Here is a 24,260-nt window from a genome sequence, read left to right on the forward strand (position 1 = left end):
TCCTCCCTTATGCCTCCATCCCTCCAATCCTCTTTCAAACTTCCTGGGGTTTGTATTCCTTCTCTTTGCCTTCCCTCCAAGTAATTTCCGCTTACTCTCCGCTCCTCTTTGCCTGTGGTTTGTAGCCCCCGGCCATACCCTATTGGCTCATTATGGTTCAATGTTGATACTCCTCTTCCAGCCTTTGTATGTCCGCTTGCCATCTCCAGGCTCCCCCGTCTCCCCTCTTGGCTCCGGGTTATTAGACGTTCTCCCTTTTGCGGCGTCAGATAGGCTCGCAATACACTTGCCGAGTTCCTGCTTCCGCCTGCTGCTGGTTGTAATGCCGCACGTCTGCATGTTGTCATTCCTGCTGCTTACTCTTCCCCTCTTCCTTTATTCTTTGTTATCTCTTTAATTCTCTTTATATTAATGTCCGATCTCTTTGCTACCCCATACTATGCGTCCGTGCTTCTATCAGGTCTTTGAGAAGCCCGGGTGTATGGGGGAGGGGGCTCTCCAACTGCTCACCAGCCTCTTTTATAGCCAAGCTATGTCTACAACCGAAAACGATTTTCAGCATACAAATATATATAATGATATGTGCTAGGGTTCTCTGCTACCCAGTTCCTATAAATTGTATCACAAAAGTCCATGCACCTTTATACACATATTTATATATTTATACAGCCTTTATATATGTATTCAGGGTGAGTCAGACCTGTATTCAGAGTTACTTCATTCAGAGTTCAAAATTACTTTTCCATAGAGAATATAATAATAGTTCTCTCACCCTCTCTTCTGATGTTCTCCGGGCTGTTCTCCAGGCTTTTCTCTTATATATCAGCAATCCAGGCTAGCATGGGGTTCACAAACCTACTCCACGAGATCCGTTCGTGCATCCAGCCTAACCCCTGCTAGCCGCGCCGGCAACACGATCTGTCGGCCCTTCGTAACTCCACACTAGTGTGTGGGAGGTCCCGGAATCTCGCGAGGTCTTCGGCTCCTCTCGCCGGACTCTCCGCTCTGGTGCTCCGTCACCCGCTCTATGTCACTCGACCCCGCCGGTCCGCCAGTCCCAGCAGCCGGGCACCTCTCGGATGTAGGGGATGAAAAGGAGCCTCAAGAGGGGAGGAGAGGAGAGGATATGGGGATGGAGGCAGCAAGAAGGTAAGGCCTTTCCAGCCTTATGGGGGGTATCCTCGGATTTGCAGCTAGTTAGCCGTTTCGTCGTCCCCTTCTGAGGGGTAGGGAAGTCGGTCGTTCATCCCACTGAGACTTCTTCCTAGCAAGGGAGGGGGGGAGCGGCGTCAATCGCTCACTCACTCGCACGCTCCTCTCCACCGGAAGTCCGGCATTCTCTCGGGGATCTCGGCCGTTTAGGGATCATTTATGTGCGAGAATACAGACTCTCTGCCATTGGGTGTCTGTAATTTTGACTGAGTTCCTGTTCCCATGTCTCCCTGTGCTTGTTAATATCTTTGTGATTTATTTGGTTTAGCCACATATAGGCTAGTGAGGTTGTTTTGTAAGTCACAGATCTCTTGAAGCATATCTATTCTAAGGGAGTCATGGGAAGACAGAATGATGCTCTATGTTTGCTATTATGAAGAAAAACATGAAGTTGTATGTAGAACCAATAGGAATGATTCCCCGAACTCTTCCTTCAGCGACTCTCGTGTTTTTAGTTTGCCTTTGTGGAGGCAGTGTGTTGCTAGGAAAGTTTTGCTGTGCTCTGGTTTCGGTAAACTTTTTTCGTTAAGACCTGGTAGGAAGTCAGGGTTAGGAGACCTGGAATGGAGGCTAGATGTATTGTAAGGCAGCCTTGCGGAATATATTTAAAGATGTTGTGGTCAGTGGGTGTTGTTTTAGGGCAGGGGTCTCAAACTTGCGGCCCTCCAGCTGTTGCAAAACTACAAGTCCCATCATGCTTTTGCCTGTGGTAGTCATGCTTATAACTGTCGGCCTTGCAATGCCTCATGGGACTTGTAGTTTTGCAACAGCTGGAGGGCCACCAGTTTGAGATCCCTGCTTTAGGGTGTTTGAGAATCAGGAGTGGTGGGTCCAAGGGTGGAATAAAAGCTTTTGTCTGTTAAATAATTCTAGGTTTACCCAGTCGTTGTTATTGCTGTGGGCAGTACCAGTCAATCAGTCTAGAAATGTGTGTTGTGAAATTATATTTACTAAAATCTGGGAGACCAATGCCTCCTATAGTTTTAGGGAGGGTGAGCAGGCGGAGATTGAGTTTGGGTTTTTTATCTGCCCATAGAAATTTCCTCTGCAATCCCGATAGCTTTCAAAAAAATGAATTGGATATTTGGATGGTAGCGCATTGAAGTATCGTTGTCTTGGCAGTACTGTCATTTTTAATATGGATGCCCAGCTGAACCAAGAAAATTGTTTGGAAGTCCATTTTTTTAAGATCTGTAGAAATGGAGTTTAGTAAGGGTTTAAAATTGGCTTCGTATAAGGAATCTAGTTCATTGTCAGGTTAATTCCCAGGTATTTGATGGGAAAAAAATATTTATTTATTTATTTTTAAAAAGGTGGGATATTTATTATAGCAAAAAGTAAAAGATGTTGTTATTTTTTTTCAAAATTGTCTTCTTTTGTTTATAGTGCAAAAAATAAAAACCACAGAGGTGATTAAATACCACCAAAAGTAAGCTCTATTTGTGGGAAAAAAAGGACGTCAATTTTGTTTGGGTACAGTGTTGCACAACCGTGCAATTTTTCAGTTAAAGCAACGTAGTGTCATATCGCAAAAAATGGCCTGCTCATTGAGCAGCCAGATCTTCCAGGGCTGAAGTGGTTAAAGGAGTGGTGTCAGTACTTTTGTTGACCTTGAAGTAGCTTTTAATGGAGTCATGCATGTCAGTTTGGTAGGGAGTGGTGTCAGTACCTTTGTTGACCTTCGAAGTAGCTTTTAATGGAGTCATGAATGTCAGTTTGGTTTGTTTGGTCTGTTAGTAATGCTCCAGTTAAACAGTGTCGATTTAGGAGTTTAAGGTTTCAAAGATATGGAGGTGGCTGCATAGTCTGATACAGCGACTATGCCTATTTTTGCTTTAGTTACATTTCTCAAGTACTTCTGGGTAATAAAGATTAAATCCAGTCTGGAATATCTTTTGGGCCACACAAAATATTGACACTTTTGGCCAAATTTGGACATTTTCACTTAGGGGTGTACTGTTGCCAGCAGTTTAGACATTAAAAGTTGTATGTTGAGTTATTTTGACACGGCAGCAAATTTACACTGTTATACAAGCTGTACACACACTACTTTACGTAGAAAATTTATATTTTTTCAGTGTTGTCACATGAAAAGATATGAAAAAAAATATTTACAAAAATGTGAGGGGTGTACTCACTTTTGTGAGATACTGTGTGTGTGTGTGTGTGTATGCATGTGTGTATAGATAGATAGATAGATAGATAGATATATATATATATATATATATATATATATATATATATATATATATATATATATATATATATATATATATATAATTATACACGTACACACACACACACATATATATTACCGATAGATAGAACATCACTCACAGTAAGATTCTCATGCCATGTTGTGCAGAAGATCGCTTATAAATTTACCACTGAGCAACTTTGGTTTAGGACAAAGATAAATGTAATAGGTGCGCTAAAATAATAAATACAAGGCTGCTAGCAATATGTAAGCATAAGAAAACCTAAATATAACTGTAATAAAGGTGCAACGCCTTAATATAGCAACAGCAAATTCAGTAATCAAGTAAATAAAAAATTACGGTATCCACTATAAATCATGTGCATAAGAATGTGAACGTGAAAATCTCACACAAAAAATGCACAAATGAACAAAAAAGTCCTTTAACACCAGAAATGTCCATGTATTGCTTCCACCATCCAAAAAAGGGATGCCACGTGCAACTGAGAGTAAGACCTCACTCAGCCAATGCAGAAAGTAACGCTTTGGGAATTAACAAACTCCACTTCCACTCTATTGACATTCAGCTCCATCCATCCACCTGAGGTCTGCTGACTTTAGCGTATAGCTCCACCTCAAAGCTTTTTATGCCAACACACGTCTTCAGGGGACGCTAGATGTTTTCAATTGTTTTTATGTAATTTTTATGCATCAGTAATTACTACACAATATCTGACCCATTTTGGTATTTGGCCCCCTGTGCGTGTGCTTCCTGTTGACATTGTGGGCTTTTCCAAACTTCCCCTAGTGGAGGACTGCTTCTGCTACTACAGTCGGAGGACCTCAGGTGGATGGATGGAGCTGGATGTCCATAGAGTGGAAGCTGAGATTAAGTCCCAAAACGTGACTTGCTGCATTGGCTGATGAGTGCAGTCATACCCTCAGCTGCACATAGTATCCCATTTTTTGAATGAGGACAGGAATACAAACATTTCTGGTGTTAACCCCCTCGCTAGCGGCCGAAAAAGGGTTAAAACCATCCGCAAAGCGCCGCTGCAGCAATGATTTGCTGGAGGCATAGCCATGCTGCCCCATTGATTTCAATGGGTAGGAGCAGTGAATACACTGCTCCTTCACCGCTCCAAAGATGTGGCTAGCAGGACTTTTTTCATCGTCCTACTAGCGCACTGCTCCAGTGTGAAAGCCCTCTGGCTTTCACACTGGAGTGAAAGGGGCCGGTTTTTACAGGCGCTATTTATAGCCCTGTAGCACCTGTAAACCGCCTCAGTGTGACAGGGGCCTTAAAGGGCTTTTTAGTTTATGCATTTTTTTGTGTGATTTCTTTTTTTTTTTGCTTTCACATTTTTCTATGCACATGATTTATAGTGAATGATTTAATTTATTATTTAAAAGGATATTAAAGGCAAGTTTTATTTCTTAGAAAAACAAACGTGTCATACTTGCCTGCTCTGTGCAGTGATTTTGCACAGAGCAGCCCCAATCCTCCTATTCTGAGGACCCCACATGTGCTCCTGAACCCTCCCTCCTGCTAAGTGCTCTGCGTGTCCATTCTTACACAGAGCTGCGGCCTGGCCCCACCTCTCCCTCTCTCTCTCGCCGAAGCTCTCGTGCTCATTGCTGAATCGTGCTGTGGCTCAGGTAAGTATGGGGGGGCGCTTTAGAACCACTTTAATTTGCTGTTGCTATATTAAGACGCTGCACCTTTATTGCTATGAGTAGGACAGGTGAATTAAATGTAATAGTGCTTATACTTCTGAGTATTGTAGTACAAACAGCTGCTTGGTTATACTGTATATTTTAATTTTGGGAATATGAATACAAATCCCTGTTAAAAAACAAAACAAAAAAAACTTTCTTCCTTCAAGGATAGCAGGTATAAACCAAAGCAGCATATTATTTTGGGCCGAGAATATATTTTTCTGGAGAGTTTAATTTTGAGAATTAATTTTAAAAGCTTTGAGGCTTAGTCAGTTTTTCTTTTCCAAATAATTTGTACAGCATAAGAGACTTGCTCGTATAACTGAGATGGTACAGCAGGAAGGTATATGTTCATGTTCATGGTCTATCTGGAGGTAAATGTAAGCTAGTGCAAGGTTCTTAAGTTGGGCGGTTCTACTATTCTTCAAATTTTGCAGTGTGTAGTGGCTTACTGCTGTAGTTTGGTTCTGAACATACTTTACAATCCCCTAGTTACAACTTGGCTTCTGGATTTATAGCAGGTCTAAACCTAATGTTAGCTTTCCTGCCAAAAACATAGATAAGCTGATATTCATATGCTGTAATAATTACTAATTTATGTAGTTCCTCTCCAAGGTCTTTTCAGGTTAGAATGAGAGTTTTTCATGTCAGTGTATGGTTGATGTTTCGTTTATATTCCATGCCTTTCATTGCAAAAAATCTGAATATAAAGCATGCAATTTTTTTTCCTTACAGTCACATTCACCATCAATACTGGTATTTTTGTTTGCACATACATTTTTGGCATTTGGAATCAGAAAATGTGAGTGTGCAGCTGGGCAGGAAAGGGTTCAGCAAGAGGCCTTTCAGCATGCCCAGACTGAACATATTTTTGCTGGTGGCTATAATGCCATTAGCTAGTGCTTTCTTTTCAAATCTGGATCCTTTCCACAGCATAAAACATCTGACAACGTTTATTTTCCCTTTAACTTTGAAAGATTATCGTATTTTAAACAACATCAGGATAGCATACAAAAAGCCATTATTAACTGATGTAATTGAGGGTTCTAGCAAGTCCAGGAGATGAGTAGTTTCTTTAGTGTCTATATTTTCATAAAATAGTTATATATTCCATTTAATCCTTAAGGTATACCAGTGTACCCGTGTGGTGTGTTTTTAATTTTTTATTTATTTTTCTTTAGTTAAAGTTCAAACATTTTCCTTGTAGTGTAGATTTGCTGGAAGCCAATACCATTTATTTTTTTTAAGTATGGGCCACCAGGTAGGGTAAATGTTCTAAAACTAAAAAGAAGCTCAGGCTGCAGTGTTCAGAATTGTCCACATACAATACATACAATACTTCTATTCTGCCACAAGATGCCCTCAGGCATCTGGGTTGACTGTTGCCCAGCATCATTAAACCCAGATCAGTGAAGACCTAATATGAATGATTGGATATCACCAAGTGCCCATCATTCATAGTAAATTAAAGCAGAGTGGTCAAGAGCATCACGGGGCCAGCCTAAACTAAAGACATTTGAAAAAGATAAATATGTAAAAAAAAAAAAAAAAAAAAAAAAAATCTTAATCATTCAATATTTTACAGGGTCTTAAGCTGGCAATACATTATACTATGTTCTTGTAAAATTTTAATTTAGATTTACCAAAACCATCTATTATGAGGTCAAACCTAAACATTTTCAATTTGTTTGCTGTCAGGCAGGCCCTTGCACTAAATAAATCTAGGTATATCTAAAGGAAATTAAATAAGAAAATGGTGTGATGCATGGTCAGCTTTTAGTCTTAACCGTGGGTACATTCAGCAACTTTCAGGTAATTGGACACTAACATCTCCTATATATCCCTCAAAAACACATCAGTTTTGTAGCAAGCAATAGGGAGATATTCGGAAACAGAGAGGAGAAACCTATGTACTGTACTTCAGTGGTCATCAACCCTGTCCTCAGGGTCCACTAACAGGCCAGGTTTGCAAGATAACTGAAATACATCACAAGTGATATAATTTGCTGCTCAGTGATTGCAGTATTCTAGTCTGCATCTCCCAAAGGTAATACATAAAACCTGGCTTGTTAGTGGGCCCTGAAGACAGGAGTTGATGACCACTGCTGTACTTGACTTCAGGAAACAGATTTTATTGGCAGGTCAAAAAATCCCATTTTCTTAATTGTACAGTACGGGATACATGAATTAAGCCTCAACCGTATGATATCCAACTGAGGTGTGGGCAACACAGCAAAAAACGCCAATGGGCCCACATAGTTAACTGGTTTAAGAAGGGGCTTGGTAGAATTCAGACAGCAGCTTGCAGCACCTTATGCCCAAAAGTTGCAATTGAGGAAGCCTGGAAATCAACCTAGTAAAACGTGAAGAGAAGCTATGTAATAAACAAACTTCTATACTCACCTCTGTGCTGCAGTCTTATTCTGCAGCTTCCCACATCTGCTCAGAGCAGAGAGCAGTGACTGTCAGTTACCACCATTGTCTACTCTGTTCCTCCAGTGCACACTGGAGCACAGGCAGTGTCGGGATCCTTCCAGAGCCTGGCGCAGCTTTGCCATATCAGCTGACAGCAGACAATGGCAAAAAAAGCTTTGGCTCTACTTCTCTTTTAACAAATGTTTGAACAGACTAGGTTGCAGCCTTGCAAATCTGAGAAACAGATGCCTGATCCTAAAAGCCTATGAAGCACAATGTGCATCTTAACAGGGAAGAAAGGAACCTATTCTTTGCCATGGATTATATATGTAGCTACATTCAGGTGATTGGACATTGGCAAAAAAAAATTAAAAATCTGCAGGCACATCTCCTATATAACCTCCACCCACACTCAGCAAGCCTTGGTTTGTTGCTAGTTTCCTTAGGTAAGGGACATTTTCTCTCTTCTGAGAGACACTTGAGTTTTTTTTTTTTTTTTCTCAATCTCTTGGCTGCACCACAGCCACATTGGCTCCCGTTTAGGACCTTCCTGGAATGGATGACTTCTCAGCTGAGCCATTTTTCTCTGGTACATATTCTCTATTTGTTCTTCTTCAGACTTTAGCAAGTACAGCATGCTTATCTTTGGATGCTTTCCAGCAGCCTACAGTACTTGGCATAGAAGGCTATACACTTTCCTCTCAGTGACAGCGAAGGTTTTACTCTCAGTTCTGAATAGAGGTCGACCAATATATCGGCCGATATTTGCCGTTTTTTAATTAATCGGCATTGGCCGATTGTGCTGATAAAAAGGCTGATTATAACTACAGTACGACTTACAAATGACTTCTGTAATAGAAGTCAATGAAAGTTGCCTGAGTCTTCAGTGAAGTGACTTTCCTCCTCTCTGGGCAGTCTGCCAAGAAAAGAGCAAAGAGATAGGATGTTTACACTTCTGAATGAACAGAACTCTGTGTAGGAGTTCTCAGTTTAACCATTTAAAGACTAATCCTTTTCTGACACTTGTTGCTTACAAGTAAAAATCCTGTATTTTCTGACAGAAAATCACTTTGAACCCCCAAAAATTAGATATATATTTTTTAGCAGAGATCCTAGGGAATAAAATAGCGGTTGTTGCAATTTTTTATGTCACACGGCATTTGCGCAGAGGTCTTTCCAATGCATTTTTTGGGGAAAAAAATACACTAATGATTTAAAAAAAAATAAAAAAATAAAATGGTAAAGTTAGCCCATTTTTTTTTTTCGTCCAAAGGTTTTGATAACCTGTTTTTATTTAATATTTAATATATTCCATTTTTTTAAACCTAAATTATACATACAAGTAAACGGATTGGAGGTTTGTTTTGTTTAATAAATGTTTAAATGTAAGAAATTTTCTGTATCACTTATTAAGGCTGCTAGTTTTAGCGGTGCTTTACTGTCATTTTAGCAGTGCTCTTCGGCTGTTAGTGGGGTGCATATAACCCAGCTAGCGGGCGAGGAAGAGATTAAATGCGCCCGTGAAGCGCCGCTGCCAAAACGCATGCGCTTCGGCAGTGGTTCCCATTCATATCAGTGGGCAGGAGTGGTGGAGCAGTGTACACCACTCCAAAGGTGCTGCTTGCAGGACTTTTTTTTAACATCCTGCCAGCGCATCACCTCAGTGTGAAAGCACTCTGTCTTTCACACAGACTGCAGGGGAGCCGTTTTGCAGGCACTTTACAGGCACTATTTTTAGGCTAAAGCGCCTGAAAAAATGCCCCAGTGGGGAAAGGTGTCTGTTAGATTTTATGAGATGGAGGGGGGGGGGGGGAAATCGGCCCCAAAAAGTCGGCATCATATATTGGCCGCCGTGATTTCTAAATATCGGCATCGGCCAGAGAAAAACCCATATCGGTCGACCTCTAGTTCTGAATATTTTCTCCAGTCCAGTCTGATTCTCTACCTTTTTTCTGGGAATTCTGCCACACACCCTTCCTCTTATCTAGAGAGAAGTTTTCTGATACTATGTCTGATTTTTATCAAAAGAATGTGTGCTCAGACCTTACAGATCCCAGGCCGCGCTACGGAGGCTCAAATGAGATGTAGGCGTAAATAGAAGGACTCACAACCAATGTCGCCAACCCTAAAAGTTACTACCCCCTAAGGGGATGCAACCAGAATCAGAGGAGGTTATTTATAAAAGGGGTTCGGTGCCACTGTAAATTTGCTCAAATGGGGTGTGTACATAAAATAGAGGTACGCCTCCACCATTAGCCTATCACAGAGCCACAAGAGGTGTCATATAGATATCAGATCCTATCCAGAGGAGTGTATGTATGAATTACACAGGAGGAGAGAGGGAAGGAAAGTACATATATAACCCCCCTAAAGCTAACTACTACTAATATGCAGAATATAGAAAATAGAGACACACTGCCAACAATATTATACAACAATTCCTGAACACAGCCAATCAGGTACCACAAAAGATGGCTATAAATTAGACCAAGCTTGACTACGTAGACACAAAACTAGACAACTACGTAAGCAGCGGGAATTAGTAATATGGTAAATAACATATGCATAGCGTGCAGCAGTGATAAATACGTGGTAAATAATAAGATATTAATATGTCACTAAATTGATAAGTGTGTTGAAAAATTAACACAGTGAGGTTAATTGCATGAATAAAAATAAAGTGAAAATACGGTGACCATACAGTGTAATACACCCTCAAATAAATATGTGATAATACCAGGAATGTAAATCCATAAAATAGGAGATATTACATAAATAAATAAATATTAAATCAATGTGATAATTATTACCCAAGAAAATGCATATAAATCTCAAAATTAGCCCCAGATAATCTATTAAGAGCTATAAATGCAGTCCAAAAAGTGACTGACTGATTTTTATCAGTAAGATCTCTGTCCTATCTGAGGCCATAGTTGGCAAGGGTCACAAATGAGTTTGTCTGTCCTACTGAGGTCTCTAGCGTGGAGTCCCTAAAATTGCCCAAAACTGGGTGCTGCTTGGACCTTCTCGATCCTATGTGTTTTACTCTGCAATAGCCGATTGAGGAGTTAGCACTCTTATTGTGTGAAGAACCTTTCTTCGTGTTACACAAGGACAAGGACAAGGGTGTTCTAAGGGCTTACGGTAAGCCCCTTTACCCCCTAAGGTGGTGTCCTCCTTCCTCCTCAGCCAGGACATTAGCCTCCCCTCCCTATGTCCATTCCAAGAAAAAAATTCTACACTGTCTTGATGTGTTACACGTGGTGAGAGTCTACCTCTCAACTACAGCCTCTTTTCAGCAGTTGGAAGGTTCCTGCAGAAGGGCCCTTTGCTTTTCGCTCCACCGTTGCTAGCTGATTTGAACAACTCATTTTTCAAGCTTATGGTATGAAGGATGGGCTTCTTCCCTTCCCTGTTAAGTTACACTCTACCAAAGCTGCACAAAATCTGACAAAACCCCACCATGTTTGTTGTGTATTCCCATACCAAAAAAAAAAATCTAAGAAAATGATTTCTTCTCTTTATAGATGGTTTTTAAGGATGAATGACTGAATGTGTCATGGGTGATTTTAAGAATTTATGGCAAGTCTCAGTGTGTTTGTCCCCACACAGACAGACCTCTCTATCATTAACATAAAATACAGGAGGTTGATTTCTACAGTTTTTACCGAGGACAGAGAGCTTTCAAAGTATAAAGCAGGGGTGTCACGTTAGTTTGACTACAAAAGTGGAAATACACTTTAAAACTCAATCTACACTACCAGTGTTTTCAAGCATTGGATATTTTTCTTGGGGGCATTTTGGGAATCCACTGTCTGCAGCATTCTCAAAGTATATTCATGTGTTTTCCTAGCATATTCGTGAGTCTTTACACCCTATTGCGGCCTGTAGAGATGCGTTTTCCCCCCCAATAATTAAAAGAAAAATCACCAAAGAGCTTCTTCACAAAGCACAGAATTTGTAGCCTAAACACAAAATGATGTGTTATCCTACTCAGTACATGTTGTCTAGAGAGATTATAAGGTGACTCTCGAGGTTGCAGCAAAAGGGATTTAGCTACAGATGTGACAAGGACTCACACTGTGAAACAGTAGAACGCTCTTCTGTAATAATTGATATTGACATAGATTTATGGAACTGACTATCCTTTAGCAAATCTCAACAATTAGTGCTACTGACGTTAAAAACCAACACAGGAGGGGGAAAAAAAAAAAAAGATAAATCTATATTTATTTTCCCTCTTCTCAAGTTAAATTCACATTGCTGCAGTCACTCATTTGTGTTTGAGCAATTCTGTAGACAGGAATAAATCTAGTGAGTTTTGGAGTAAGCTCAGGTAGGTGAATGCTCATGTTTATCATGGGTAAAGTTAAAGAACCTCAACAGCTTATTTGAAAAGCTTACAGTAGACCCTTGGAAAACCCTTGGAAAAGTTAACCACTGAATTGCAGTAAGGGATCTACATCTCAGGGAAGCAAGAAAATGAGGAAGAAGTAACATTGCACTTTATGACTTGTAAACTTCAAGGCAAATTTAATTATTTGGTATATTCAGTAGTACAACAAGCAGTGTTCAGTGCAGGAAACCCATAGCCAATCAGAGCACCTCAGTCACTTATGTGACCTATTTGGTTGCTGTGCCTTGTGCCACTGTATGCATAAATATTTTTTGGACGTCAAAAAAAAAAAAAAAAAAAAAAGTTTTAGTACTGAGCTATGTAATATCCAACACACACAAGCATATAAATAGCACACAGTATTCTATTCCCTCACTAGCCCTTATTACAAACGTGTTCTCTATTCTTTTCTTTTGATTGGTTACTATTCAGTAGTTTAGCTTCTCTTGTAGTCTTCATCATTAATCTGTGCTTCTGTAAATTTACTGTTCAAGAGATGAGTTTGTGTCGTGAAAAGAGATAGTGGGGGGTTGCCAGTATTTTCCAAATCACTGGGCTAATCAGTAAACCTTCTAGCGTGGCTTAGTACGAGTCTATCCCCCATATTATCTTCTTATCTTCTCTGTCATTCTACGTCATGCTAAGCAGATTCGTAATATTCTTAGAGATTACATGCCTCTCAGTACATGGGTTGGGAAGTGTAAGTGTAACCACAAACGGGAGAAGGTGCTGTACTGCTGAGCGGAAATACAATAGATTATATCCTCCAAAATACTTTATCTGCCGACTGACTTATGGCGTGCTTAATATGTCATATTAAAATGTATGGAGCATGGTGTATCTCTACTGTTGTAAGCCAGCAAGAATCTCCCCCATAGGTAGGTGAACCATGACTATGCATTGCACTGTAATTCTGCAAAAGCCATACATTGACAGCCCATTTTTATTAGCTTATTGAAGTGCAAAACCCTGGGTGAAAATCAAAGCTGAATCATGATATCCTGTATTGTTTATTCAGTACATTAACTTCAAAGCACTGTATCTAGGGAAAATGTTCTTTTTACATTATTTATACTATTTAAGTTTTTTTTTTTTTTTATAGTTCTGTAGTAAACAGTAATTCATACATTTCAGGTATGACTAGATTTTGCATTAATTGTAAGTTTAATATGCTGTTTTTCTCTTTGAAGTTTGTCTATACCTGCTGTGTTTCATTCATGTATGCAAAAAATGATTTAAGCCCTCGACTAAATGTTTATACAGTCATTAAAACAATATGTTTAAGAGAACATATGCAGCCATCTTTGTACCGTATATACTCGAGTATAGGCCGACCCGAATATAAGCCGAGGCCCCCAATTTACCCCCAAAAAAACTGGCAAACTTATTGACTCGTGTATAAGCCGAGGGTGAGACATGCCTGTCCATCCCTGTGTGTCCGTCCATCCCTGTGTGTCCGTCCATCCCTGTGTGTCCGTCCATCCCTGTGTGTCCGTCCATCCATCCCTGTGTGTGTGTGTGTGTCCATCCATCCATCCATCCCTGTGTGTGTGTGTCTCCATCCATCCATCCATCCCTGTGTGTGTGTGTCTCCATCCATCCATCCCTGTGTGTGTGTGTCTCCATCCATCCATCCATCCCTGTGTGTGTGTGTATCCATCCATCCCTGTGTGTGTGTGTGTGTGTGTGTGTGTGTGTCCAGCCTACCTGTGTCCCGAGCCTTTGTCCCGAGCCTCCGTCCCGTGCCTTGCCTCCTTGCCTCCGTCCCGTGCCGTGCCTTGCCTCCGTCCCGTGTCGTGCCTTGCCTTGCCTCCGTCCCGTCCCGTCCCGTGCCCTCTTCGTCGGCGCCTCGGCGGCCATTGTAAAATTCAAAAGCCGCGCCTCCGCCTTCGCCTGTGATAGGCGGAACACTGAATTTCCCAGCAGCCTGTGTTCCGCCTATCACGGACATCGTATCATCCTCGTCCGTAGTACGAGGATGATACGATGTCCGTGATAGGCGGAACACAGGCTGCTGGGAAATTCAGTGTTCCGCCTATCACAGGCGAAGGCGGAGCCGGAGGCGCGGCTTTTGAATTATAGAATGGCCGCTGTCTGTCTGCTCGACACGCTGATCGAGCGGGCAGACAGCGATGACTCGAGTATAAGCCGAGGGGGGCACTTTCAGCCTCAAAAAAGAGGCTGAAAATCTCGGCTTATACTCGAGTATATACGGTAGTTAACTAGTTTTGTTCATTGTTGCAAAACCTGATTTATAGTATCCTAATTCTTTACAGTATCTCAGGAATTAAAGTTGGAACAGCCATGCATGTCATCCAATCGGCTTCTAACTTTCATTTTCAAAGCTAAACTGGACATGCTGAAGATGGAAGCTGATTGGTTGCCATGCATTGATAAAAAAAAATTGACATGCGTCACCCTTTCATGTGCTTGCTGCAAAAATTAAAAGTCAGCAGCTACAAATACTTTAGCTGTTGACTTTTTATATTAGGATACTTACTTGTCTAGGGATCCCGCAATGTCGATACCCCAGCCTATTTTTCAACTGGCTTTTGGGTGCTGCGGCTGCCATTTCTTGTAAGGGAAACTGGCAGTGAAGCCTTCACAGCCGGTTCCATACTGCGCATGCACGAAGCGTCCTACGCTTTGTGAATGGCCTGGCGGCAGGGGAAGGTCAAGGAGGGGTCGCGGTGAGGTCGTCTGAAAGTGGGGATGGGAGAAAACAAGCATAGACTCCCCTTTTGAGTGGAGCTCAGCTTTTAAAATTGTTAATTCTGTGTTTTTTCCTAAAATTCATCAAAATTAGTGCCATAGCAAAGTTTTTGCCTCTCTCCTTACACTTGGGGATAGCAAAGGGGAGGGAACACTGGAAGTTTTTTATTTTATTATTATTATCTTTTTATTCAAAATTTTAAGTACAAAAGGTCTTAAAAGTCAATACAAGGACAGGAAATAACAGTAGAAAATGGTGAGCAAAAATATGTAATGGGTTATACTCCCCAACAGAAAAGAGCGACATACCATTTCCATGAAAAAACAGACGTGTTAGGTAAAATAGGTTGCCAGCTACACTGTGTACATGACAATACTACATTCAGTAGTGGCTGTAAGGTATCACATGGAAAGGAGAGGGAGAGGAAAGTAACAAGGTTTTTCTAGTACCCCACAAAAATGTGCTGCCTTTTACAGTCGCATGTGAGTGCCATTATTTCTTAATGAAACCCTTATGCATCTAGCAAATGCGTGTACGTTCGCGCCAATTAAAAAATGTTACGTACGTGCTCATGGACATCCTGGTGTGAAAGAGCCCTGGTGTGCTTTGGAATTGTGCACATTTCTAAAGGGTGCCTTGATAGAAAAAAGGGTTGAAAAACACTGCTGTAAATGCATGGACACATAGGCTAACAAAGAGTTGCAAGGGGCTGAAAAAAAAACATAAAGAGCTTGTATAAGCAGCATTTTTTATGCCCAGTGTGCATGAGGCTTAATTGAATGGATTGTGTAGGTTTGACCTCATATTACTGGTAACACTAAATTAAATTGCACAGAGGCTGTTTAGTGTATGGCCAGCTTAATAGAGCTCCTGGTTTTAAAAAAACTGACAGGGGTTCTAATCCTTCCCCAGTTTGTCCATATCTAAAAGAAGAAAATAAACCTTTTTTATGGCCTGACATTCATTTTAAAACCGCAAAGTCAATGAGGAAGATGGGATTTATTATTTTGATGTGCACCTACCCTTTAAATTGGTCCTTTTCAAAGTCTGCTAGAATAAATTGTTTTATTTTCAAAGTTTCTGCTTGTATTTGATTTTTCACAGTACAAGAAGTATTTGTAAATGCATCCATCTTTAGTCACCTAGAGCAATGCACAGTGCTGAAGCAATTTGTTTTCAAATCCCAGCAATTTACAGTTTAGCATTTAGAGGGGAACGGCCATTGCATTACATTTTATCAATGTGTATGGATTTTCCAGCTAGGTATATCATTGTACATTAGAGCACAGACCGATGCCGAGATGCAGCAAGAAACCACAATGACTTTACAGGCAAATTAACATTGGAAATCATTGCAGAGGACAGTGCATGTCTTGATCTGCATTTTGTTAATTGAGAATGTAATCTTCCCCTAGTAAGGCCTAAGTGTTTAGTCTGAACTCTTTTAATTTCATGGGTAAATGAACACCTAATTCAGTAATTTATAATCCCACCAATTGCTCTATTGTTGCAAGTGGGGGCCGCTTGAGCACTTTGATGAATAGTTAGTTGCCTATGAAAAGGTCCTTTTGTATTTATATGTATTTTTTACTTTTTGGATATGTTGATGATTGTTTATCTAAATAAAAAATTGGTTTAACGTATTTTAACAAGTTGTTTTAAATCGTGGATCGCAATCAGTGTAGAAGATTGAATTTTATTGCTGTAATCGTTATCTACAGATGAGCTAGAATCATCAGCTTTGTTAGTGGGTGAGGTTGCTTTGCAGGGCGTTTCTTGAAATTGCACAGTCAGGTAATGAAGCCACAATCTTCAGTTTTGGGTCTTGGACTATTCAGAAGATAAAATAAGTGTTGGTCACGTTGCCATTCTTCTAGGTAAATATATGTCTAAAGGTGCTATTGACATGCAATTTTTGCCACATGTCTGTTACAACCCATGCATCCGTACATACAAAGAAACCAAAACAAATAAGTTCAGAATTTAAGTTCTGTGTCATAAAATGGAATGACATAGGGAAAACGTATTGAACACATTAAGAAAGGGAGGTGCAAAAAGGCCTGGAAAGCCATGACACCAGCTGAAATCTATCAGTAGAAAGCAATCCTGCCCTTTGTCAGTGCAAATTAATATCAGCTGGTTCAGTCTTCACTGATGGCCTATAAAAAGGTGTCGCATAACTAAGGTATCACACAAGAAACATCTCATGATGGGTAAAAGCAAAGAGCTCTCTCAACAAGACCTTTGCAACCTAATTGCTGCAAAACATACTCATGGAATTGGTTACAGAAGGATTTCTAAACGTGTGAATGTTCCAGTGAGCACTGTTGGGGCCATGATCCGGAAGTGGAAAGTACATAATTTCACCATAAACCGACCACGACCAGGTGATACTCGCAAGATGACAGAGGAGTGAAAAGAGTTATCAGAAGAGTTGTTCAAGAGCCAAGGACCACTTGTGGAGGGCTTCAGAAAGACCCGGAATTAGCAGGTACAATTGTTACAAAGGAATTAATGCACTCAACCATCATGTCCTGTATGCAGGCTCAGCATGCAAGACTCCATAGCTGAAGAAAAAGCATGCTGAAGCTCGGTTAAAGTTTACTGCACAACATTCAGACAAGCCTATGACATACTGGGAGAATATAGTCTGGTCAGATGAGACCAAAATTGAACTCTTTGGATGCCATAATGCACACCATGTTTGAAAGTTAAATGGCACTGCACATCACCCCAAAAACACCTCCATACCAACAGTGAAGTTTGGAGGTGAGGACATCATGGTGTGGGGCTGTTTTTTCAGCATACAGTACTGGCAAACATTTTTATTGAAAGAATGATGAATGGAAAAATGTACCAAGATATTCTTCATAAAAATCTGCTGCCATTTACCAGGATGATGAAATGAGGGTGGACACTTCAGCAAGACAATGCTCCCAAACACAAAGTCATTTGGTTTCAAAGAGAAAATAAAGCTATTAGATTGACCCAGTCAATCACCTGACTTGAATCTAATAAAAAATCTATGGAAAGAACTAAAGATCAGAGTCTATAGAAGGGGCCCACAGAACCTTTAACATTTTAAGACTGTGGAAGAATGGGCCAAAATCATACCCGAGCAATGCATGCAACTAGTTTCTCCACACATGAGGCATCTAGAAGCTGTCAGTACCAACAAAGGATTTTGTATGACGTATTAAATACATTTCAGTTAGCGTGTTAAATACGTTTTCCCTTTGTCATTCCATTTTATTACACATAACTTTATTGTTAGTGGCTATAGCCTCAGACAATAATTGCATGCTAAAAATTTGACTGCTGGTTGTACCCAATCGAGCGATGGAGCTATTTGGGTACAATCAGCCTGCCCATAGATGGTTTGAATCACAGCCGGTCTCTGCTGAACCAGCAAAGATTCAAACCATCTATGGCCAGCTTAAAGAATAAATGAGAGATTTGCTTTGTGCAGCATTTCAAAAGTGATTAACAGAATCATTCATGCAAAATGTTTACAAACACCCTTTTTTATGTGAATTTTAATTTCATTATATGTATTTTGTGTGCATGTCCATTAACATGTGGGGAGATCATCTTTCATTTTCTGTCCCTGTGTATGGATTTTTTTTTTAGATATTCTTGCTGTTTTAATTACTTTTTGACCTTGCTTATATAGGGGCATCAAATCCATGCTCTTATGGAGTGTGCATCTAACCTACTCAGAGCTCCTAAATTTGGCTCACGTGGATGTAAATAATTTGCAAATATTTGCTCTATATAGGTATTCTGTTAAATTGTACAGATGTGATGGTTCACATGAGTGATGAAACCCATTTAAGATGGTTTAATCTGTACTAGCATGCATTAATGCATGATAAGAATGGCTGTAGCCATGTACTTTTTTTTTTTTTTTTTTTTTTTTTTTTTCGGAAGTAACTGTTTATTTTCACAAAATGTAGTAACAGATACAGCATTTCACAATACTTAGGACACTGTACACCTTTAACCACATCAATACCAGGCATGTTCCCCTTTCCTGTCCAAGACAATTTTCAGCGCTGTTGCACTTTGAATGACAATTGCGCAGGCATGCAACACTGTACCCAAACTATAAACTGATGGGCACTGGTAGGCGGCACTGATCGGCACAGATAGGTGTCACTGGATAGGCAGCACTTATGAGGAGCTACTGAGGGGAATCTGAAGGGCACTGACAGGCATTACTGATGGGGCGCTGATTGGCACTTTTGTGGGCACTGACAGGTGTTTATTATGGGGCACAGGCTGGCAGGTGATGGACACTGATTGGCAGCTGATGGGCACATCTGATGGGGGCTGCACTGATAATCAATGTGCTGATTATCAGCACAGACCCTCTCTCTGACAGGGAGAGATGCAGATCGACTCTCCCTGTCAGGGTGAACCGAGGAAAGTCATTTACCGACACTTCCTGGTTCACGCGATGATCAGCTGTGATTGGTCACAGCTGATCACGTGGCTCCATACCACGATCGGAGTTGCAGTGTGTCAGATTGACGCATAGTACCTACGATCGCTGCACGACCCCACAGGGGGCATCCGGTTTGTTGTCCTGATCACGTCATATATATGTATATATATATATATATATATATATATATATATATATATATATATATATATATATATATATATATATATATATATATTAATAATAATAATTTTTTTTTTTTTTTTTTTTATATGTTTAATGGTGTACTTAAAATATTTTAATCATCTATGTTGTAAAAGTAGACTAAATGCCCCCTGCCCTTTTTTTCCACTGTATTTTGCATTCTATGTTCTTCTATTGCTGGTTTCATAATGTTCGTGTAAATAAGTCTGTTATTGTAAGTTTGTGTCCTTGTTCTTTACATGGTGTGAAAAATATGCCTTATACATATGGTAGGTATGGTATAGAAGAGAGCACTGTTACAAGGTGGCAATATGTCTTCAGGGCTTATGCCAAAGTGTATAGTAAGTAAATGTGAAATGCAGGCAACTGCTTCTATGAATTTGTATCAATTTGTCCTAATTAATATGTGCCATTTTTTCTTTGACAGTGGAAGAATCGGATATTATTGATCTGGAGAAAAGATATTGGCTATTGAAGGCTCAGTCACGGACTGGAAGATTTGATCTGGAAACATTTGTTCCCTTGATATCGCCTCCAATTCACCAGTCTTTAAGTGAAGGTATTTTATTTTATTTAATACAGATACTTATATAGTGTCTGCAATTTACTCAGCGCTTTACATATACTGTATATTCACATCAGTCCCTGCCCTCTAGGGAGCTTACAATCTAAGGTCCCTAACTCACATCCATACATAGGGCCAATTTAGAGTGGAGCCGATTAACCTACCAGCATGTCTTAGGAGTGTTGGATTAAACCAGCGTACCCGGAGGAAACCCACACAGGCACAGGGAGAACATTATGCAAATGTGAGAGTTTTTTAAAGCTTCAGGGAAATATAAAGGGCATAATTGTATATTTTTTTTATTACATATGAGCAGTGTCATTCCCTAAATTTGACTTTGGTATCAGACTCTTGCATTCCCTGTACAGCAGAATTCAGACTGCAGTGGGAGAGGAGCATTGCAAAGAGTCAGCTGTGTTTTGGTTAATGTGCTTATAGGAGAGAGTAACAGAGAGATGAGCTCAGGGTGGAGAGCTTTCAGTTCATTAACCGCTTGCAGACCAGCCACCACAGTTTTACTGTGGCAGGTTGGCTCCGCTGTGCGAAATCATGTTATACTACTTGATCTCGTGTGTCTTGCATAGCAGGCGCGTGACTGCCGTGAGTCGGATTGCGGGTCCTGTGGGCTCGATGTCCACGGTATCCCACCCACGATCGTCTCATGGAGAGGAAGAACAGAGAGATGCTAATGTAAACAAGCATCTCCCAGTGTTGTGTCACACACAGCCCCTCCACCCCACAGTTAATCACTCCCTATGACACACTTAACCCCTACAGCGCCACCTAGTGTTAACCCCTTCACTGCCAGTCACTTTTACACAGTAATCAATGCAATTTAAATCACACTGATTGCTGTATAAATGTGAATGGTCCCAAAAATGTGTCAAAATTGTCCGATCTGTCTGCCATGTCGCAGTCATGATAAAAATCGCAGATCGCTGCCATTACTCGTAAAAAAATAAAAATGCCATAAAACTATCCCCTATTTTGTAGATGCAATAACTTTTGCGCAAACCAACCAATATACGCTTATTGAGATTTTTTTAAATTTTTTTTTTACCAAAAATATGTAGAAGAATACGTATCGGTCTAAACTGGGGAAAACTGGTTTTTATATATTTTTTGGGGTTATTTATTATAGCAAAGAGTAAAAAATAATGCTTTTTCTTTTTTCAAAATTGACGCTCTTTTTTTGTTTATAGTGCAAAAAATAAAAACTGCAGAGGTGATCAAATGCCACCAAAAGAAAGCTCTATTTGTGGGAAAAAAGGACGTCAATTTTGTTTGGGAGCCAGGTCGCATGACCGTGCAATTGTCGCAGTGCCGAATCCCAAAAAGTGCTCTGGTCTTTGACCAGCCAAATCCTCCGGGGCTTAAGTGGTTAAACTTAACTGCAGGAGAGGAGCCGACAAAGACGTGTAAATCTCACGCATGGCGGGGGCACTTGGGAACAGTGCAAGACAGAGAGAAACCTGGACGTGTCTGTGCTATTCAGACAGGAGATGCTTTAGCAGTAATCTCTTGACTGCTACTTCCCCAGATACTAACCATTTAAAATAAGTACCTCCAAATCTTTTCCCTCTGTAATGCTGACCAACACTGTACCCCCAATGTTGTACTCAGACAAGGGATTATTTTTCCTCAGGTGCCTTATTTTACATTTAGAAATCTTGAACTACAGTTTTCCACCAATCTTCCAGCTATGCAGCAAGTACTAACACTTTTATGCTGAATAAAAATTGTACAGCTCTTTTCATGGCTTGTGCTAATATTGAGGCCATGCACCTTAAAAATCCGATTTTACGTTTCTGTAACAAAAGTCAGTTTAATTTTGGTTCAGCTAGATTTCTTGTCCATGTTTAATTATTTCTCTTTTTTTTTTTTTTCTTTTTTTTTACAGGATTATTTAATGCATTTGATGAGAACCGTGACAACCACATAGACTTCAAGGAAATTTCTTGTGGGCTGTCTGCTTGCTGCCGGGGACCCTTAGCAGAGAGACAAAAATGTAATTATCAGTTTGAGCACAACTCCCTACAGACAAAAGAGAGAGTATTATCTGGCAAAGTTAATGGTCACCTCTGCCTAATGTACTCCATGGCTCCCGATTTAAGTAGTTGATTTATTTTTCTCATTATTGAGTATAAATTTGTGATCAGTTTTTATGTTGTACATGCTCTACCATCTTTTTACACTCATTATCGAACTCGTTCCTGAAAAGATAATGGAAGCTAAAAATCTTGTTAACATCTATAGAAAATGTAAAATTTTCTCTAAGCTTTCTTAATACGTGCTTTAATGTTTCGTTTTGTTTGTGGAACAAATCATGATCTTCAACTCATTGCTTTATTCTTTGTAGCATATCATGCACGCTATTTTTTTTCCTTTAAAAACTTTTAAATGTGGAGTTTATTTTGATTAGCACACATAATACTATAAGGTTTCATTCATACCTGTACCACTGTAAAGTCCTGTGAGTTTGACGCAACTTAGATGTAAATTTGGTGCAACTTTGGATATGGATGTGACCTGTTGTCCCTCTGCAAAGTCAGACCCCACTGTTGCATGCAAAACATTCAGGTATGACTTTCATGCAACTTTTGAGGGTTAACAAAGTCTATTGTCTGCAGGTTGCATGAAGGTAGTGCAGTTGTACATATATGAATGCTTATCATTGGAAAACATGGGGTACGACTTGTCATATGACTTTGATGTCCAAAGTCACATGACAAGTCGCACAAGTGTGAATGGGGGTGTAAATGTTTTAAGCCATAACCTTATTCCTGTCAAACTTGTGGAAATCCATGAAAGGAATGCATTTGTTTGTCCAGGAGTTTTTCACTACATCTTATCATTGCTCTATTACATCAAGCCACCCCATTGTGAAAAATCATGTGGTTACTGCTAATTTCTGGCAACACCTGTTCCTTGGCCTGTTCTTTTCTCATGCATGATTTTCCAACTCTGCATTATGTGCCTTTCTGAAGTCTATATGGATTTCTTTTGCAATTTCTTATATACCTAACAGTCCATTCATATTGAAATTATTCCTGCCTCTACTTTAGTCACTGAAGTCTCTCCAGAGACATTACGTGTAATGAAATGTTGTTTTCAAGAAGTTAAGCAGCACATTGGAGTCGATTTACTAAAACTAGAACGTGCAAAATCTGGTGCAGCTGTACATGGTAGCCAATCGGCTTCTAACTTCAGCTTGTTCAATTATTATTTGACAAAAAGTAAACTGGAGGCTGATTGCTTTTATATGCAGAACTGCACCAGATTTTGCACACTCCTGTTTTAGTAAATCAACCCAACAGTGTGTTCAATTTTTGGAAGCAAGGCTTGGCTTGACAACCTGTACCTAATGTAGAGTGTAGTGGTCAGAGATCGTTGTAGTAGTCCATATACGTAAAAGAGACAATGCTGCCTATGTAGGAGATCTTTGCTACTCTGGTCATATCTAATAGTATGCTTGTTCTTTTCTATTATGTAGTTTGTTTCAAGGTATTTGATGTTGATCGTGATGGTGTTCTGTCTCGCACTGAACTGGAAGAAATGGTTCTTGCACTACTAGAGGTGTGGAAGGACAACCGCATTGATGCCGTACCTGTAAGAGCTTTTTTTTTTTTTTTTTTTTTGTTATAAATACCTATAAACTCATGTGGCGGGTTATATTTTTTCAATGGGTTGTTCCTAGTGTGAAAAATCGGCACATTATATAAATAAGCTTTACACCGCATTAAAGTAGAACTATAGGAAACATTTTTTTTTCATTGTGCATAAAGTAACGAAGGGTTATAACTCCTTTCATTTTTTTTTTTTTTTTGCCATCTATCTCCCATCGTGGAGATTCACCTTCAATTCTTGTCCCATAGCCAAACCGGAAGTGAGAGGAAATCCCTGCAAATCAGGGGAATTCCTCTGCCTAGTGTTCTCATCTGAAGAATTTCCCTCTAATACTTTTTTGGGGACAACCCAAAATGTGGGATTTTCTTTTGCGTTCACTTTCAATGATAATGGTAAACAGGACAAATAGAGAGGGCGAATATCCTTAATGGGGGCATAGACAGCAATAATACCTGACAGGTCTTCTAATCCCTCTCCACTCTATCCAAAACTAAAAGTTTTGCCTTTCATACTTTAATCTATGCTGTAGTTGGGTTTTTGGTATGTGAAGTCATATGTGATAGCAGATTAGTCATTTGAACTGATCCACAGTGAGACCTGGATAAAATTGCTGGAATGTATTTTTTGTGATGGATTATTAAAACAATAAATTATAATTCTATGCCACTTGCCTGACCAGGCAAGATTTTATTCCAAACTGCACAAATGCTACTTTGGTGAGATTATCTGCAATTTTTAGGTTCTGAAACAAAAAAATATTTCCAG

The 24,260-nt window shown here is 39.9% G+C and overlaps 1 protein-coding gene across 2 annotated transcripts in view; it reads left to right on the plus strand.

Annotated features, from left to right (window-relative positions):
- USP32 (ubiquitin specific peptidase 32) overlaps window positions 1-24,260 on the plus strand; it is a 306,890-nt gene that overhangs the window by 162,034 nt on the left and 120,596 nt on the right. For both annotated transcript variants that reach the window (XM_077482139.1, XM_077482141.1), the window contains exons 6-8: window positions 19,731-19,862; window positions 21,769-21,876; window positions 23,362-23,477. In XM_077482139.1, coding sequence (XP_077338265.1) covers window positions 19,731-19,862; window positions 21,769-21,876; window positions 23,362-23,477 — 356 coding nt within the window. The remainder of the gene's footprint in view (window positions 1-19,730; window positions 19,863-21,768; window positions 21,877-23,361; window positions 23,478-24,260) is intronic.

The sequence above is a fragment of the Lithobates pipiens genome, unplaced genomic scaffold (genome assembly GCF_037356315.1).
Source record: "Lithobates pipiens isolate NorthernLeopardFrog02 unplaced genomic scaffold, aLitPip1_a1.2 Scaffold_16, whole genome shotgun sequence".
Lineage (NCBI taxonomy): Eukaryota > Metazoa > Chordata > Amphibia > Anura > Ranidae > Lithobates > Lithobates pipiens.